General features: G+C 41.3%; 3 protein-coding genes across 4 annotated transcripts in view; 2 read left to right on the forward strand and 1 right to left on the reverse strand.

The window, feature by feature from the left end:
• The window catches only part of cd81 (CD81 molecule), a 90,125-nt gene extending 85,228 nt beyond the window's left edge, over positions 1–4,897 (forward strand). The window contains exon 8 of the mRNA XM_003214756.4: positions 417–4,897. Coding sequence (XP_003214804.1) covers positions 417–479 — 63 coding nt within the window. The 3' untranslated portion in view covers positions 480–4,897. The remainder of the gene's footprint in view (positions 1–416) is intronic.
• A 5,447-nt stretch (positions 4,898–10,344) lies between these two features.
• Positions 10,345–16,092, forward strand: tssc4 (tumor suppressing subtransferable candidate 4). 2 transcript variants are annotated; one of them, XM_008107866.3, is made up of 4 exons: positions 10,345–10,502; positions 12,028–12,139; positions 12,827–12,897; positions 14,026–16,092. In XM_008107866.3, the coding sequence occupies exon 4, from the start codon at positions 14,133–14,135 to the stop codon at positions 15,177–15,179; it is 1,047 nt and encodes a 348-aa protein (XP_008106073.1). In that variant the 5' UTR covers positions 10,345–10,502; positions 12,028–12,139; positions 12,827–12,897; positions 14,026–14,132; the 3' UTR covers positions 15,180–16,092. The 2 variants fall into 2 exon arrangements, with proteins under 2 accessions (XP_008106073.1, XP_016848819.1); XM_016993330.2 differs by lacking the exon at positions 12,827–12,897 and having other exon boundaries at positions 12,028–12,137.
• A 2,883-nt stretch (positions 16,093–18,975) lies between these two features.
• trpm5 (transient receptor potential cation channel subfamily M member 5) overlaps positions 18,976–19,422 on the reverse strand; it is a 122,229-nt gene continuing 121,782 nt past the window's right edge. The window contains exon 26 of the mRNA XM_062966345.1: positions 18,976–19,079. Within this exon, the coding sequence (XP_062822415.1) occupies positions 18,976–19,079 (104 nt within the window). The remainder of the gene's footprint in view (positions 19,080–19,422) is intronic.

The following is a 19,422-nucleotide window of genomic DNA, read 5'->3' on the forward strand; positions in this document are numbered from 1 at the left end:
ACAAAAGAGAGACTTGGCCACAGTTTCCTTCCAGTTGTATTGATTTTCTTGATAATGTTGCGGAAATGTATTTACTGACTTACCAACATTACATAATTCAGTGTGAAGAAAACTAGAGAAAAATACTGAGCTAAAGCAGAATTTAATCTAAAAGTCATGTGTTTGAGGACTACTGTTAGCTACTTAAAATGCAGACCACATTTCAGTTTATTTCTAGAACTCCTAACAGTGACAGACATTAATTAAAATCTACCTCTAACCGTCTTTACCAGAATTAGTTTGCCCCTCAGGCCTCACCAGTCTAAATAGGAGCAAGTATAACTGTGCAGCCAAGGTGAGCAGTTTCTTTCCCTACAAATGTAATGGAAGTGGGTTAAGGTCTCAGTGCTTCTGTGATTCTCCTTCTTGTCCGGCAGATCTTTGAGATGATCCTGAGCATGGTACTGTGCTGCGGCATCCGAAACAGCTCCGTCTATTGAGAAGTGGAAGGGCAGGGGCGAAGCAATGGTGCCGAAGGGACCCCAAAGTGCCGCTGTATGACCGGGAGACTCTTCCAACAAAAGACAAAGAAAAATGTGTATATAAATATTTCAGATATTACCATACAGTACTTATCATTCTTACTTGGAAGTCTTCTTTCTGTTTGTTTAAAGGGTGGGAGAGGGAGGTGGGTTTCTTCTTCTTCAACTTCTTTTTTGTATATTTGTGGCAAAGTTAAAGACACATCAATTTGTGTGGTAGAAAAGCTACTAATGTCAGTGATTCCAGGCCTTTTTATCAAAGATCGCCTTTCTATCCTCTCTCTTCTCCCCAGCCACTGTTCTGGTCCTAACAATATGCAACTAACAAGACTTTCCCTAGATACTGGCTTTTTATGAAGAAAATGGACACTTCCTGTGTCTGTGTTATCCAAACAGTGCTTTGGAGAGAGAGGGAGAGGCATTGCACCCGTTCTCAGCATTTCCTGTACTAACATTCTCTATTGTGACTTATAAAAAACCTTATATTCTTAGTCTAAATCTGTGAGCGTATGAGGATACAAGAGTGCTGCCTTGGTGTAATGAGGCTACTGTTTTCAGATCTTCTGTTTTGCTATCAATCATGCAACTTTGACAGTATATCCAATACTCCTCCCTCCCTTCTATGATGAGACTTTATTTGCAAAATTGTATAAACCCCCTTAACATGAAAAGTCCATAATGTCTCCTGGAATCAGAACATGGATATAAGTTAATTCTAAAAGCCCTCAAAAGATAATAATTTATAACAGTGAAAGATTTAAACCCTGAGCATATATTTTCATTGTGAGCTAAACATTTGTTTACATGGTCAAAAGAAAATATGATAGGTCTGATGGAATGTTAACGCTTTTTATATCTCACTGCTATGTGTGTTTACATGATTAGTTTGGAATGAAAGTTCAGTCTGGTGTCGTTCACTTAATAAATATGTAGTAATCTAATGATGCCAAAAGCTATCTGTGGAAGAGAATCAGTGAAATAATGGCTGGATACCTGTTCATTGAAGATACAATTTTAAGGAGGCACCTGCTTTTGTGCCTTTAAAAAAACTATAGTAGTAAAAGTGGAGAATAGCCAATTGTATTTGGGTAAGACACTGCAAAGAGGCCTTGTTTGTTAGGAGCATCCACTAACCCCATCCTTAGTATAAAATGGCCATGTTGCCCGCGGTGAAATACCACAAACAAATCAGATACTACCCTCCCTATATAGTAATTGATGTTGGCTTCCTGTGTTCTTTGCAAGTTATGGTTCATTCAAATGTAAATTTATTCCTTGTCTTTCTCTGCACTTTTGCTCCTCAAATGCAGTGAGGTCTGTGCCTGTTAGAACAACCAGTTGGGGCACGAAAATGATATGAATAGGCAAAGATTTATAAGTAAGCTTACAACTCTAGTTGGAATGCTTTTGATGAACATTTAGAAGACCACACATGAATTCTATGCCCTTGGTGCAGTTTCTCCTCTAAATATGTTAGTGGAAGAAAACAAAAGGCTTTGTAAAAATAAATTGTTGGAATAATCTAAGCATCTCAGAAAACTAAACAAAAAATTGGTCAGAGTTCCAGGATCCTTGTTACCACACACACCACTTCCTTTTATATGATTCTGGCTTGGCTGAAATGGACTCCACTGCCTAGAACCCCCTTGAAAAGTTATTCTAAATCAAACCCTGTTCATAGTACTAGTTCTAAGAAAGTATCCTAAGAATTGTGACGGTGGGAAGGGAGGACCTCTTTTAGCCTTAGAAATAGCCTTAAAGCAACACTGCCCTGAATGTCAAGCTTTGCATGCACTGGAAACAAAAATTGATTCTAACAACCTACCCACCCTTCAAAGGTTTTGAGGGTCATATTTTCCAGTATAATACAGTATATGTACAATTTGTAGCTAATCAACTATGCATGTACATTTATTTACACACACACACACACACATATGCATTGGGGCTACCAGTGTGCAAAATAGATGTGTGTAATTCACTGCCTTTTGTCAAGTCTCCCAGAGAAATGTATATAATTGCACCATTAAGCATTTTTTTCGTATACCGTATTTTTGATATTGTTCAGCATTCAGGTGATGATCTGTTACAGCCAGCGCTCTGTTCAGAAGCTTTACAAGTCTCTCCTCTCAAGTGTGGCTCCAGCGTAGTCTTGGGGCAGAGGCCACTCTTTCTGTTGAGTGCAGGATGGCAATGGATAGTGAGGATTATGCTACATTGTATGGACGGATAAATTCCCTTAAGCTTTTTCTGGGGGTTTTTTGGAGAGTGGCACCCACAACTTTCTACATAACCTTTTGTTTCGTTTTGCATTTTGAAAATGGAAAACGGCTTCTAGATAATGTGGTTTTAACTTGGAGAATTGGTGTCTAACCATGCCAAGTACACATCTGGAACTTCAGTGGAGGCAAAAATTGAGCTTCTTTGTTTTCCCACGGCTACTTCCCCAATCATACTCTCTAAAGGCTTCTTTTTATTAATCTGTTTATGTCAATATGTGCATGTATGTAAAATTAATGTATAATGTATGCTCTTCGGCAATAAGCAGGAGAGCAAAAAGTGGGTAGTAAAGTAATATTAAAAAGTGCTATGTTACAAATGATTTTTAAGTTGCATTTTTGCCGTATGCAAAGAGACAACTGAATTGGAAATCGGGCTCTCAAGGCCAGGAATAGCTCAGAAATAGAGGGAACGTGCTCCAAAAATGGTGAGAATGTAACACATAGGACTGGACTATAGAAGCTTTCATGTGGAATAATTGCTTTGGGTCAGTAATACTTTGACCTTCATTTGAGAAACTAAAGATAAACCCCCAAACAAAACATTCTGCATATAGAAAATTAGGATTTGGGAGGTGGATTCCACCTTAGACTTCTTCCTGACTTTTTTTTTTGCCTACAGGATTTCTTCACCTCAGTAGCAGAGATCATGTTCTATGTCTGAAGTGTTAACAGTCCATGAACTGTTCATGTAAACTGGTCTTAAGACTTCTTTCAGTGCCAATAATGACAGGATCTGTTCCCATTTTCCTTTGACTATTTGCAAAGAACTAGCAAGAGAGAGGCACAGGTGACGTCAGAAATCCAAGATAAGTTAATGTATTCTTTTAAAAAATAACCCAATGTTGTAAAAGCTTGCTTTAAAATTGCCTTGGTAGGCAGCTCTCCTCCACTATGGATTTAGCATTGGGAAACAAATTGAGGGCTTCAGCTAAGAAATGCCCAGACGTGAGAATGAAAAATTGTGGCAAATGCTGTTCCATGAGGCAGAATTATATCCAAGGTTATCTAACAACTTATTCAAACTGTACAACATTTGTGGCCAAATTCCAGAAACTCCCTGGTTTTGCTTTACCAGAGAACATCAGTTGGCTGGGTTTATCTTTATGATTATGCCCAAATACCTTATTTTTAAATAAACTATAATAAAGAATTCTCTATTAAGCCAAAAGAAAAATTTAGCATTCTCCACCTACAAGTTGGCCTTGTGCAAACTGAACAGGGCCAGTTATAAAGAGACTACAGGGCCAAACAGCGCTGCTGGCTGTATCATCCTGAATGCTTGGTTTTCTTTTGAATATTGTGGAGCATGCCACAAGCTGTATGTTCATGTGAAGTACTATTTCTTCTCTGCCTTCTTTTTTGGGTCACTTTTCAGATTTTTAATAAACATTTCCTCCTAGTGTGTATTGTGTGGTGAAGCCCTATGTTTTTTTTTAAAGCGCCAAGAAATCACAACACCTGAATGCTTTTGACCATCACATCTCCACAGCACTGGCAAAGCCAGTTTTGAGAACAGAGAACAAATGGGGTGAGACAAAGACAAGAGGAAGGAAGAATTGAATGAGTCTTGGCCAGCTGAGTCTTTTTCTGGTCAGAGAAAAGCCATGAAACGAAGTATATGAGGCGGATCTATGGAGATAACATTTGCATCAGAAATGCAGTGACTCTCCCCCAAAATTCAGCTTTCAACTAGGTTAATGAGAGAAAACAATCAATTCCAATATGTTCCTACCAGTGCCCATTGCAGAAACCCATCACCCAAGAGTACAAGCATACATATGGAAACCTAGTAATACAAGTCTTGACTTTTGTAGGCTATAACAAACAAACTAGTTTTGTAATTTTTTTCCCATTGGTTCTTCTGTGAAAGGGGGAGGAAGGAATGAACTAGGGAGGCATGACATACCCCTGCCATTTCCCCACATTTGCCATCAAAATCCCCATTCTTCTCATCACCCTGGCTTCGCTTGTGCTCAGCAATCTTGCCTATTTGCTGTTGTCTTGCTTGTTTATCTGAATGTTAAAGGAATCTGTCAAAATAACGTTTTTTAAGAAAATATATCTATGACAACAATTAAAACAACCAAAAACCAATTGTGTCCTGTCAGATTTATTCTTCCTTTAATATCCTGGAACAAGGGTGCTGCCTCTGGCTTTCTGGCTCAAGTCCGGCTTGGGTGAATTCTGTTTCCTCAACACTTCATGTAGATTTTCCCCCTTTTTCTTTTCCCATTTTAAAGCAATAGTCGCTTCCTGTTTCCCAGAATGTGTATATCTGAAAAGATATTGGGCTGTTGCAAAGATTTTATGCTTCATCCTGATATTGTGCAGCATCATTCCTGCCTTTAGATCTGTCGCATGTATTCAAGTGGTCTTCTCAAGAGCAAAAAAAAAAAAAAAAAGAAAGGCTTTCTCATATAAGGGGTGGTAAGAAAGATCTAGGTGAGTGGAATCACTTATTACCAGTGTGGACAAGTAGCTTTTTGAATGATTTTCAGCTCCAGCTTCAAGCAGGCTAATTTGTGATAATATGCTTTGCAGTTCAACATTCAAAAACTATAGGCTTAGACTAGCTCAGTGGCCAAGTGTCTTTTGGTGATTAGTTTCAAAAGTCTTAGGAATCTAAATCCATTATCTCAAAATCAGCAACGCTAGGGATGCTACCACTCTTTAACTCTGGTTATGTTTTATAGTTTTCAGCATGTGTTCATTTGACTGTTACTCTCTGTCATCTGTCCACTGTGGGTAGTCTCTGACAAGGGATAGGTTTCAGAGCATCATCTTTCCTCCACTTTTCCAGTCAGTTTAGTCCTGCATGTAGAATTTTCCCTCATTCTACAACTTTAGAAATTCAGGACTTTTGCAGCCCCAGCAGCCTACGAGTCTCCCCCACATGCTCTAAATCAAAACAAAGCCACCAGCTGGTGTTATTTCAGATTGTTTGGATGGACAAAGGAGATGATACATTCCTGAGTTTTGAGAAATGTGCAAAAGCTGCTGCCTGCTCCAGGAGGGAAGTGGTATACACTCGAATACTAACTGGCCCATTTGCAGATGGGAAACTGAGAAACACACATCTTGAAGCTGGTGAGAACTGAAACACATAGCACCCTTCATCTTAGGTCACTACAGTTTACTGCCAGAAGTAAAAGGGCCCCATATAACATTGCTAGCAGAGAATTTTTGAATTTTGAAACCCCCATTGAATTAAGGGCTGATTGATTTCCAAATATGGGAAATCAACCAATCTTTAATTCTTAGCATTCTGCAGTTTCTAAAGTGATATTTTTTCCTAAAGTCCAGTAATATTAACAGGAATTTATAACCTTGTGTATTTACATAAAAAGCTGTGTTGATTGGCTATGACGAACAGCATTACATCATTGATTCATCAAGAAATTAATATTAAAGTGAGTGTGAATATTTGTATGTAATAGAGGCTCTTTTTTCTTTAGCTGATTTAAAGTAGGTAAATGTCTACTTTTCTTACTGGTTTGTATTAGTAGAAAAGAATGGCTTATCAGTCCTTCCAAGCTTCTTTTCCTCCATAAATCTCTGTGCTTTTCTAATTGCCTGTTTCTTTTCCAAATGGGAACGTCATGGGTCATCCAGACCCGCTCTCTTTTTATCAAATGGAAATGTAAAATCACAGCGCTATCACTATGATTGAATCACCAACATAGTGTTAGACCTTGTTTCATCCACAAACTTAAAAATGTACTGTATAGAATCACCTTCAGACTATATACATAAGATGTATGCGAAACAAATGTATTTCATATTTAGACTTGAGTCCCATCTCCAACATCTTATTAATTATATGCAAATATGGGTTGAGCATCTTTATCTGGAGATTTGAAATACCTGTATTTACTTGAGCCCAATGCGCCATCAAATCTAATGCGCACCACAATTTTCAAAACCCAGAAACCAAAAAAAAAAAAGTATTTGCTGCCAAATGTAATGCCCCACAGCAAAAAGTGCACTCTGTAATTTGGCCAAAAAAAGTGCACATTACAGTGGCCGCATGCTTATAATCCCTTCTTTAAAAACAAAAATATTAGAACACCAAAGCTTTCAGCAATGGGTTGCTGTGAATTTTCCGGGCTGTCTGGCTATGTTCCAGAAGCATTCTCTCCTGGCGTTTCGCCCACATCTATGGCAGGCATAGGTTGTGAGGTCTATTGGAAACTAGGCAGGTTTCCAACTTTCCTAGTTTAAATCTCTGGCACTTGGTTTCTAAAGTCATTTTCAAATTTTGAAGTCAAAAACTTTGAAACTTTGTGAAACTTCCGAATATTTGTATGTACTTCGTTAATGGCGGACATGATTGCACAATAGGGAAAAACAGCGCTGCCAGGGAGAAACTTCAGGGGATTCTCCTGCCCTTATTGTTTGAGCTATCCTGATCAAATTTGCTTGAATTTTCTAGAGAATGACACTAGGTTATAGGGGATCATTCCCCCTAACTTTCAGACATATTTATACATCTACCAATTTATGGGAATTTTTTGAAGTTTTGACATCTTTTTATTTTTTAAAAAATATCTTTATTCAACAAACCAATAGATTCATGCCAGAATCATAAATCTCTCAGATCTCTTATGAAGATTATTACAATGTCTGAGACAAGTCAGACTTTGTGGCAGCCGAGGCAGGCAGGCAAGATTAAAACCAGAGAACAGTCAGTAACTTTTGCCGTGCTCCCCAAAATGGAGGGAGCAGAGCAGAATCTATCCAGAGGGGCAGTTAAGGAATGATGGGAGATGCAGCACTTGTGACAAGGCAGGCCTTATAGCAACCCAGGCAGGCAGGATTAAACCCAGAGAAAGGTAGCTTCATCAGTTATGAGTTTTATTGTTTAATAGGGACCAGTTTCCCAAACCAGTTTCCCAAAACCCAGCACTTCTCTCCCAAACGCTTTCTCCTTTTTTCTTTCTCCAAACAACTCTCTTTCTTGTTTTTTCCCACTTTTATTTCTCATTTGTTGTTTTAAAAAAGTAACCAGTTTTCCAATCCCCAAAAGGTCTTCCCCAAACCCCAGCACTTCTCCCCCAAACACTTTCTTCCCTTTTCTCTCACAAAATGCTTGCTTGCTTTCTTCTTTCTCCCTTTCTTTCTCTCTCCCTCAAAATCTTTTCCTTCACCACTTCTCCCTTCTGTTCTCCAAACCGCTTCTTTAATGCCTCTCTCCAATGGCTGTGGGCCCTGGCTGTGGCGCAGGCGGGAGAGCAAGCCAGCTGCAATTAACTGCAATGAATCACTCTGACCAGGAGATCATGAGTTCGAGCCCCGCTCGGAGCCTATGTTTGTTTGTCTTTGTTCTATGTTAAAAGGCATTGAATGTTTGCCTATATGTGTAATGTGATCCGCCCTGAGTCCCCTTCGGGGTGAGAAGGGCGGAATATAAATGCTGTAAATAATAATAATAATAATAGCTCCCTCCCACCCACCCAGCAGCAGCAGCTACAACCAAAAGCAACCACCCTGGTCCCTTCCCCTGCCGGAATGAACCTGCAAGCCATGTGGCTGGGCTTTTAAGCACTTCTGGATGCTCCAAAACCCTCCCCTTATACAAGTGTAAGCCCTGATTGGCAGGGAGGCAAGCCCAGATTAGGCTTCTCCTCCCTGCAAAGTTTGGTTGCATCAAAAACAAATTAGCTATTTCCAAGCAATTAGAGCTAATGGGCTTAAATGCTTTGAATTTAAAAGTTACATCCGACACGCTAATACGCGTCGGAACCCCGTTTGGCAGCCAAAAAACTTCTGATTTACTTAACGACTTCCGAAAATTACGAGGAAATCGCACATGCCCAGTTGGGAGGTGTTAGCTGGCCCTGATTGTTCCCTGTTTGGAATTCCTGTTTTCTGACTGTTGTTCTTTATTTACTGTCCTGATTTTAGAGGGTTTTTTAACTACTGGTAGCTAGATTTTGTTCATTTTCATGTTTTCCCCCCCTTTCTGAATGGAAAAGAAAACCTTGGGATGCATCTATGCTGTAGAATGAATCCACTTGAACTGCCCTGGCTCAATGCTATGGAGTCATGGGGGCTGACAAAGAATGCTGATGCCTCACCAACTACAAATCCCTGCATTGCATAGCATTGAGCCATGGCAATTAAATTAAAAATGACAACCCTCAAAGAGTAGCTCCAGGTGCAGATCCAGAGCACCTTCCCCTTTTGCTTTGGTTCACCACTAGCAAATCCAAAATCTTCCATTTGGGTGGCTGAGAGAGTGGCACCTTTGCATTCTGAGGGTTCAGTGGACATTAACTTTGTTTCATATTACAAATATTGTGTATAAAATGACCATCAGGCTATGTGTACTAGGTGCATATGAAGCACAAATGAATTCCATGGGGTCTCCTCTCCAATATATGTCTTTATGCAGACACAAATCTTTCAGAATCTGGGGGGGGGGGGGGGTCCAATATCCAATTTGTTTTTTGTTCCCATGCATTTTGAATGAGGGAGACTCAGGATGCATCTACATCAAGCATGGCCAACTTCGGCCCTCCGGGTGTTTTGGACTCCCAACTTCCACAATTTCTAACAGCCAGTAATAAGACAAGAAACAATCAGGGACAGCTAATCACCTTCCAACAAAGGACTCTCCCAGGCAGGAAGCAGCCAGGCTTTGAAGCTGCAAGGCCATTAAATGCTAATCAAGGTGGTCAATTGCAACATTCACACTTGCCTCAAACAAACTAGTGTTCTTTCTCCCAAGCTGGGCATTCCATAGACATATAAACCCCACTTGCCTAGTTTCCAACAGACCTCACAACCTGTGAGGATACCTGCCATAGATGTGGGCGAAACGTCAGGAGAGAATGCTTCTGGAACATAGCCAGACAGCCCGGAAAATTCACAGCAACCCAGCAGGATTCCCTGTTAAGAATTGTGGGAGTTGGAGTCCAAAACATTTGGAGGGGCGAAGTTTGCCAATGCCTGGTCTACACTGTTGAACTGATGCATCTGGCTACAGCCAGTTTACTTGACAGTGGTTCTCAACCTGTGGGTCTCCAGATGTTTTGGCCTTCAATTCCCCGAAATCCTAACAGCTGGTAAACTGGCTGGGATTTCTGGGAGTTGTAGGACAAAACACCTGGGGAACCACTGGTTGAGAACCACTGTGCTATGGGATCATGGGATTTGTAGTTTGGCGCGCCACCTGCACTCCTGGGCTGAGAATACTGAAGAGCTTGCAAAACTACCACTCCTAGTTAAAGATGGGGTCAAACGGCCTTAATTCTACAGTGTAGATGGGCCTTCGGCCTGTCTTTGGCTCGCCTTCTTACTTGCACTTCCCTCCGATTGGTTGATAACAAGGCTATAAATCAGGCATGGGCCAATTTCGGTCTGTTAGGAATTGTGGGAGTTGAAGTCCAAAATACCGGGAGGGCTGAAGCTGGCCCATGCCTGCTATAAGTACTACAACAGACAAGAGGTCTAGAAAATATCAGGCCTACGCAAAGGCGTCCTAATGGCGCAGGAGGGCTTTCGGGACATGTAGTTCCGAGAGGCCTGACGCCAACGTGGTTTCCCTAACCCTTGGGCCGGCCAGAAAACTACGACTCCCAGGGTGCACCGGGAGGAGCTGCGTAGGCGACGCGAGGTCGCGGCGGAAAGTCAGGGCCGCCGAAGCGCTGGACGGAGGTGGCGCGGAGAGGAGAAACCCAAGGCCGCAGGGAGGAAGGTATGGTTCCGATAAACGGGGAGGGAGCGCAGGCGCGGGCGCGGGCGGCCTTGTTGCGGGATCAAGCCGCTCCAGATCCCTGCCCGTGTCGATGCTCACAGTCGTAGCCGCCCCCGCTCCCCTAGGCCTCTTCTGAGGGTGCAACTACACCAGGCATGGGCAAACTTGGGCCCTCCTGGTGTTTTGGACTTCAACTCCCACAATTCCTAACAGCTGAGGCTATTAGGAATTGTGGGAGTTGAAGTCCAAAACACCTGGAGGGCCCAAGTTTGCCCATGCCTGAAATACACTGTCTCATTAGTGCAGTTTGACACCACTTTAATTGCCATGGCTCAATGCTGTGGAATCCTGGGATTTGTAGTTTAATGAGGCACCTGCATTTCCTAGAGAAGGTTAAAGGCATTGAAAACTACACCCCCCAGGATTCCATGGCTTTGAGCCTCTGCAGTTAAAGTGGTGCCAAACTACATTGATTCCCACAGTGTAGATTAGGCATGGGCAAACTTCAGCCCTCCAGGTGTTTTGGACTCCAACTCCCATAATTCCTAACAGCCGGCTGTTAGGAATTGTGGGAGTTGGAGTCCAAAATACCCGGAGGGCCAAAAGTTTGCCCATGCCTGGCATAGAGGCACCCTAAGATACAATTTCCGTAATGTGACATGCTTGAGACCAGAAATGTTTGGGATTTAGGATTCTTTGGTTCATTTATTTTGGAATCTTTACACCCAAATAATGTGATTTCTTGGAGATGGGACCCAGAGCTAAACATAACTAAATATCTCTCCGATAGACTTTATATTGATAGCCTGAAAGTATTGTTGAAGGCTTTCATGGCCAAAATCGCTGGGTTGATGACACTATAGTTTATTGGGCGCTGTTCTGAGTTCAAATTGTTTTATATACTATGGTTTTATTTTGTATTTTTATGCATTTTGTTTATTTTATGCTCCTTGTGCCATGTGTAATCCGCCCCAAGTTTCTTCAGGGAAATAAAGTTGTTGTTGTTATTGCTGTGAGTTTTCTGGGCTGTATGGCCATGTTCCAGAAACATTCTCTCCTGACATTTTGCCCACATCTATGGCAGGCATCCTCAGAGATTGTGAAGTATATTGAAAACTAGGCAAGGGAGGTTTATATATCTGTGGAAGGTCCAGGGTAGGAGAAAGAACTCTTGTTTGTTGGAGGCAAGTGTGAATGTGGTAATTAATCACCTTGAAAAGCCTTGCAGCTTCAAAGTCTGGCTGATTCCTGCCTGGGAGGGAAGCTTTTCAATGCTAATCAAGGTGATTAATTGCAACGTTCACACTTGGGTGAGAGGGGCGGGAAATATATGAAGTAGATAAATAAATAAATAGTCTCTTCCAAGCCAGTTGGAGGATATGGTCATATTCCATAACTTACGAGTACTTTTGTGCTACGATAAAAGAAAGAAAAAATGCAAGTACTTTGGCAAAGTGGGTCTTGAATTTCTGCAAGAATATGAACTGGAGGAAAAGGGGTAATGTACTCTTTGGCTTTCCCACAGTTGAGATAACAGAGACCAAGACTATTATGGAAGAGTCTGAAGGGGATCTTTTTAACCATAGTGAAGCCATTCTGCCTGTACTGCATCATCATCAGATGACTACAAAGAACGTGTGAGTCGTTTATTTCTGGAAATTATTTCTCACCAGTTTTTTTTCTTTACCTGCCAGTCTGGATTGCCTAAAGCTCCACTTTTTTAAAAAAAAATCCTCATGCTGTTGATATTGGCTTTGAACATTTAGATTTTCATTGTTCATTTCGTCTTGCTGTTAAAATAATACTTTTGGGTTTTTTTTACCCATCTTTCATCTCTTAAACTGATTTTGTTATAGTTTGGGGATTTAATTTGAATAGCTTTCCTGTTAGTTGTTGTGTTTGGACAGCAACTTCAGAAATGTGACATCACTGTCTAAGGGTTCAACTATGCTGTTGAATTAATGCAGTTTGGCACCACTTTTAACTGTCATGGCTCAATGATATGGAATCCTGAGGCACCAACAATCTTTGGCAGAGAAGGCGAAAGGCCTTGTAAAAGTACAACTCCCTGAATTCCATAACACTGAACCATGGCAGTTAGAATTAATTCAACAGTTTGGATGCACCTTCAGTCAAGTAATCTTGTTCCTGACATCTGTGCCAAAAGCAGAACGATTGTGCTGTTTTGTTTCATATAATTAGTCGCAGATATTGTTGGTACAAGGCTTGATGCCTCACCAAACTGTCAGGTATTGATTTAGTAGAAGATTGCTCCTTCACATTATTTATTTGCACTGATGACATGTCCAACCTCTTACTGCCAGGCTACAAGATCTGAGAACCTTGGTGGCTTTAAATGACCCTGAGGATCGAATACTGTTTCAGACTCCAGATGGTGAGTGGCCGGTAGAATTTTCTGTACATGTTTTACCATCACCATAATGCAGGATCTGATGCAGCTTCAGTCCAATGCAATTCTTTCCTCTTGGGGTAACCAGCCATTGGATCCTACAAAAATCACAGATATGGAACCACTACATAATCTTGGACACTGAATGGATGTGTAGGAAATAACAGCTGGAATGGCTCTCAGAGGGCAGAGGTAGTGTCTCTTAGGAAAAAGCTCCCCCAGCCAACTGTTTATCGGGCAGATGGAAGGAACTATAGATATCAGTGAAATTTGTGTGCCAAAATGCTTTTCTCTTCTTTTCCCCCAAATATCATACAAAATAATATTTTGCACAATTTTGATAGTAATACTGTCACTTCATCAGCGGAGATAGTGGAGATAGTTAACGTGGACATATACAAAATGTTGTTTTGGCTTTTAAATGAGAGCTAGCATAGGGAAGCGTTAGTGCTAGTGGTCTTTAAAATGTATTCTTAAATTATATGTATAGATAATTTGTAGTATTAGTTGAGAATAGGTCATGTTTCTCATTAGCTTGTATTATGTCAGTATTTCTCTCTGTTTATAAATGGGAACTAGTGCCTTGAGCTTGGCAGATATGTCTTGATGGACTATCTAATCACCATCTTGGCTAAATTTGAAGTTACAATGAACATACTTCCATACATCTGCACACAACATGGGAAATTATTCACGTGACAGTTCTTCTAACAGTATTTTATTCCTTGATGATTGGTCTTTGTGAGAGAGGATATGTTGGTAGATTTAATTAAGCAAGGAACAACAGAAGACAGTTTCTGCATATGGTGTGTCCTGTAAATTCATACATATTCTCCACATATAGAATTAGAATGTTTATTTTATTTTTCAAATAAAGAAGGGATAAAGTAGTGGCACTGCTTAGCCTTTGTAATGGCAGAGTAGTTTTTCATAGCAAAAGTGACTTCCGAGCAATTTAGTTGGGATGGTAGCTCAATTGGGCCTTCCATGTTAATTCTTCTTTCTTCTTTTTTTATCTTGACATCTCCAATATGACATTTTCTGATAAAATAGCAGCTGTCAAAGTATAATTTCATTTTCATAATTGATCTTAATTGTATCTTTTTATTCTAGGATCTAAACAATTCAGAGAGCTGGAAAACATAGTTGGCTAAAGCAAGGCTTAAGCAAGGGACAGAAGACTGCAAAGAACAACAAATTGTGAAAGCAAAGTACTCAAGATGGGAGAGGAATGTGCAGGTCAACCCCTTCTGGGTGTAGTGGCTGGTGAGGATGCAGATTATGAGGGTGTCCTTCCCACAGATACTGTTTCCCTGAGCGATTCAGATTCGGACGACTTTGCGTTTCCAGGTGACCCTGAGGTTGATACCATATCTCCTGAAGAACCCTCCCCTTTGGATGATGCGGATGGTGAGGGAAATGACAGCAGTGTCCCTCACCGTCAAAAGTCACATGTTCAACCTTTTCACCTGAAAGGGATGAGTTCAAGCTTCTCGCAACGAAGCCAGAGCATTTTCGATTGTCTGGAAGGTGCCGCAAAACAGGCCGTGCCCTCAATGGCTGAAGACAATGTAATTGATGGCAGGTTTAAGCGCCCCCTCCCTCCTCCCACCTTTCCAAACAAGATGCTGACAGAAAGTCTTGGAAGGCAAAATAAGCCACCGCCATCCAAGAAAAGTTTGCCAGCAGTTCCTGACTATGTGGCTCACCCAGAAAGATGGACCAAGTACAGCTTGGAAGATGTTTCAGAGTCTAGTGACAAGGTCAACCGGTCAGTTGCCATGGAGTTTCTCGAAGGCTTGAAGAAAACTAAAGGAGAACAAAGCACCAATTGTCCTGAAAGCTATGCTCCATCTTTCAACCAAGATTCGTCCAGCTCTGGTGCAGGAAGGATTGTCTTTACCAAGCCCACAAAGGCAGGCTCACAGAGGTCAGAAAGGAAAAGAGCAGCTCCAAGTGAAGATTGTGAGGCTAAAATTACTGATGCAAATGAGGAGCTCAAGGGGAACCTTCCAGATAAGACTAACACCCAAGAAGAGGAGGATAAAGTTGTACCAGGTCCCTTAAAGAGTGGTGGAAAGGAAGTGGAGGATTGGAAGCCGCCAAAATTGGAGGAGCTGGGTGTACAGAAAGGATCTGAGACAGACTCTTCCAAGGCAAGTGGTGATAGAGTGGTGGTGACTGTGGGGTTCCATGGCAGCAAGAAAAGGGATCGGAAGCATTTCCGACCCAAAGCTAATCGTGAGGAGGAAGAGGAAGAGGCCTGAAAACTGGAGAAATTATGGTAGTGTCTTCCTAAAGATGTATCCCTGAAAATATTTTCTCCATTATTTGCATGAGTCCTGCCAACGTTCTTGTTTTATTTAGCATACTTGTGACTTTACATACTAGGATGTTGCACTTTTTTCCTCTGCAAAGCCTTTGTCTGCATTATAGAATCAAAACTAGAAGTAATGTTGTGATGAAACTGAAGATTCTATGTGTGCAACAAAATCCATTATTTAAGTTGTGGAACAAATTTAAAAACCTGTATATCCACTTCAGATTTAGATGAGCTGTTGTTTGCTTCATCTTTTATGCAAAATCCATCAACAGATATTCCTTGGCTGCATATCCTAAACAGCCAATAGCACCCATGATATAGTACAATTTTAAAAAGCAATGCCGTATGGATGAGCTACGAGATGTGCCTGTTCGATTGGTACCATGTGAAACAAAGATTAACTTGTACCTCTACATTATCAGTGAAACTAAAAGCACAGTCTATGAAAGCCATATGGAGATACAGAACCAGAAGACAATGCTCTGTGAAAAGCTGTGTGCATGTTATCTTGTTTCACTAGAACATGCAATTTTGACAACAAAACTTGGCTTGTGGATGTAAGGTTCAGAGATGATGTGAACTCAAAGCTAAAACACATGTAGATAACAAATCCGGGACTATAATTAATCGAATATGGAAGATGGAGAAGAGTCTCAGCACTGAATGACATAATTTTCCCTTGCAGTGGTAATGTTTTCCACCTGCATATCGAAGAGCTTCTTTCTTAAGAATCTTGATTTCTCATCTGTATAACTGGATTTGCTCAGAAATTAAGGGATTTAAAAACTAGTTTTTAAACAAATCCACCGTAAGATCCCTTTAATATTTTTCAGTGTCAATAAAACCTTGAATTACAATTGCCTTGTTTTTAAATTGTGTGTTTTATCAGCTGGTGATGCCTAACAAAACTTGGCAGGTGTATTTTTTGCTCCACTCCCTCCCTCCTTTTTCTCCATTCACAAACAAGCTAATGTAATTCCAATAGGCATTAATCTGTTCTGTTAATTTGTATTAAGCAGTTCTTAGGCAAGCGTTCTGGATCCTAGAATGTCTTGGTCAACTTGCTTCCTATTTGTCTAAACATGTGGGAATTCCAAAAAACAGATGTAGATCAAATATACAGTAGAGCCCCGGTTATCCGAGATAAATGGGTGGGTCTGATCTTGGGTAACCGAACGGCTCGGATAGGGCAAACCCTCGCCTAGGGATGTCTCACCGGATCTCCCTCGGCCAGGCCCATGCTGGAGGAAAGAGTTTTCTTCAGCAATGGCCTGGCCGAGGAATACCCGCAGCGCAATCCTCATTTCTCGGAGGGACAGGCCCTTGCTGGAGGAAAGAGTTTTCTTCAGCAATGGCCTGGCCGAGGAATACCCGCAGCGCGATCCTCATTTCTCGGAGGGACAGGCCCTTGCTGGAGGAAAGAGTTTTCTTCAGCAATGGCCTGGCCGAGGAATACCCGCAGCGCGATCCTCATTTCTCGGAGGGACAGGCCCTTGCTGGAGGAAAGAGTTTTCTTCAGCAATGGCCTGGCCGAGGAATACCCGCAGCGCGATCCTCATTTCTCGGAGGGACAGGCCCTTGCTGGAGGAAAGAGTTTTCTTCAGCAATGGCCTGGCCGAGGAATACCCGCAGCGTGATCCTCATTTCTCGGAGGGACAGGCCCTTGCTGGAGCAAGGGCCTGTCCCTCTGAGAAAAGCGGAGAACGCCCTAGATCTCTCTCGGCCAGGCTCTTGCTGGAGAAAAGAGTTTCCTCCAGCAATGGCCTGGCCGAGGAAAACCCACGGCACGCTCCTGTCCCTCCGAGTAATGAGCGTGCTGCGGGTTTTCCTCGGGCAAGCCATTGCTGAAGGAAACTCTTTCCTCCAGCAAGGGCCTGGCTGAGGGAAATCCGGGGAGATATCCCTCGGCGAGGGCTCGCCCCTTGGGAAGCAGCCCATGAGCGCTACTGCCTAACAGCACTCGTGGGGTGCTTCCCAAGGGGCAAGGGTTCGGCCCAGGGAGGCAGCCCACAAGTGCTGCTGCAGCAGCAATCGCGGGGCGCTTCCGGGACACTTCGTGGGGCACTTCCTCCTCCCTCTCCTTCCTCCCTTCGCTCAAGAGAAGGAGAGGGAGAGGGAGGGACACCCCCGGCGGCGCCTCAGATGATATGGACGCTCAGTTAACCAGAGCTCAGTTAACCGGGGTTCTACTGTACTTAGATTTATTGTACAAGACTACAGAAAGTTCACAAAGCAATAATATAAGATCCAATAACACATATTTACTGGTTCATAATTGAGCTCTAGGTACAGAGGTCCAGTGTGTGAATATGCATTAAGGTGTTCAATTTATATTAAGAGTTGCATCAAATCTTCACTCAAAATCTAAATGCCCTCTGGATGAACCTGAATACTTTCTCTCATCTGAATCTTCCTGATAAGGTTGGTATGACACTCAAAAGGATGGGATTTGGATAAATGAGTGCATGTAAAATATGACTACCTTTTTTACCTGATCAATAGTTCACTAACTGTTATTTTCTTCAATTGAGAAAAGTCATTTTGGAATTAGTAGAGTATTTTATTTCATAAGATCAGACAAAACATGATACTAATTTTACAAAAAAGCAAATTCAGCATATCTACTAGCAAGTGCTGAAATCCTATTTGCTTTCTAGTACTTGCTACCCCTGTTGACAACCCCCAAAATCTATAGACAAGTTGTAAAAGTTGAAATATAGTTGAGATATTTTCTTCATTTTGTTAAGGATATTTTTTTTAAAATTAAGGCACCAACTTTGCATCAGGCTTTATTATTTGAACATGGATACAGTGGAAATGGTATTCTTCCTAGGTGAAAATATACCTTTAGGATTCTGTGTTGGAAGAAACAAGGGCAATAGAACATGAGAAACCATGCTTGTTCAATAAAATGGCAGCAGTAGTATAGGTTTAAGTCCAAGAGGAAGGGCTCATAATATAGAATTTGAGAAAATGCAGCACATGGTTACATCCAGAGAGGATGAGAATTGGGGCAAAATACATGAAGGTGTTTTGGATAAATTCTGATGATAGTGGATGAGAATTGGGGCAAAATACATGAAGGTATTTTGGATAAATTCTGATGATGGTTTTAGTGGGCATGTCTGCAGAAATTTCAAAGTCATAAAAATATTTACTTGTACATAGGAATGTCAACAGATATCTTAAATGCAGAAGAGTAGATAGTCAAAATCAACTAGGGAAAATGTGGTCTGTCCCAAAGGTAATGAGAATGATTTAGAAAAAAAATTGAATGTACATGGGTTTTGAGTTTGGGGAAAGAAATCAAACGGAGCCAAGTCAGGGCTGTAAGGTGAGTGGGGAAGACTCCTCACAACGAGCCACATGCTCTCAGTTCTTGAGGTTGAAGGATGCTTCCCCAGATGGCATTTTTGCACATAACAAAACAGAAAAATACTACACACTTTACTAACGTACCGACTGCTACAAAGGCTCAGATTCAACCGAGGATGGTCAGCTTGTATGCCAGAGTTCCCTTTCACCTGCCTCAGTCCCCACCTTTCTTTCCTGATCCTACTGTGTCGAAAAACAACATTCTCACTGCCTTTGGGACCGACCATGTAAAGCTAGCAACAATAAAATCAAGTATATGTTCTATAATTGTTACGATAGAGCAGTGCATTAACAGAGCCAGCCCTTCAGATAATTGGAAATGCATGTGAACATGCCAAACAATGAATAAAAAACACAAAAGAGAGCTAGTTGTCTATGTACATCATACCATCTTCCAACTGACTGGTGTCATCTCCATCTTTTTTGCTTTCTGGTGCAGGCATTTGTTCAGTGCCCGAGTTTATGAAACCTATGAGAATTTTGAAAACAGGTTTAAGTGAACAGAAAAACCCTCTGTTAATAAATATTTGTAGAGGTGGGATTTCCCCCCTTATAATATTCATGAAAGTATTTTGATTAAAGAAGGAGATATACAGGGTTCTCCTACAGCTATTGTGTGTGTCACTATTCAGCTATTTCATAGTCAGATCTTCTGATGCAACCTGAAAGGTTTAACTTGTAGCATTATCAGACTCTGGCAGACAAAGCTTTGTAGTCTTTTAAAAACTAATGTTTGTTTTATTTAACATTTGTTTTAGCAACTAAATTAGAATCCACTATATTGACTGCATTAAAGCAGAGATGAGCATGTG

This window comes from Anolis carolinensis, chromosome 1 (genome assembly GCF_035594765.1).
Source record: "Anolis carolinensis isolate JA03-04 chromosome 1, rAnoCar3.1.pri, whole genome shotgun sequence".
Classification (NCBI taxonomy): Eukaryota; Metazoa; Chordata; class Lepidosauria; order Squamata; family Dactyloidae; genus Anolis; species Anolis carolinensis.

Bases quoted from the DNA above. Each gene is read 5' to 3' on its own strand.
- tssc4 (XM_008107866.3), top strand. From the start codon at position 14,133: ATGGGAGAGGAATGTGCAGGTCAACCCCTTCTGGGTGTAGTGGCTGGT.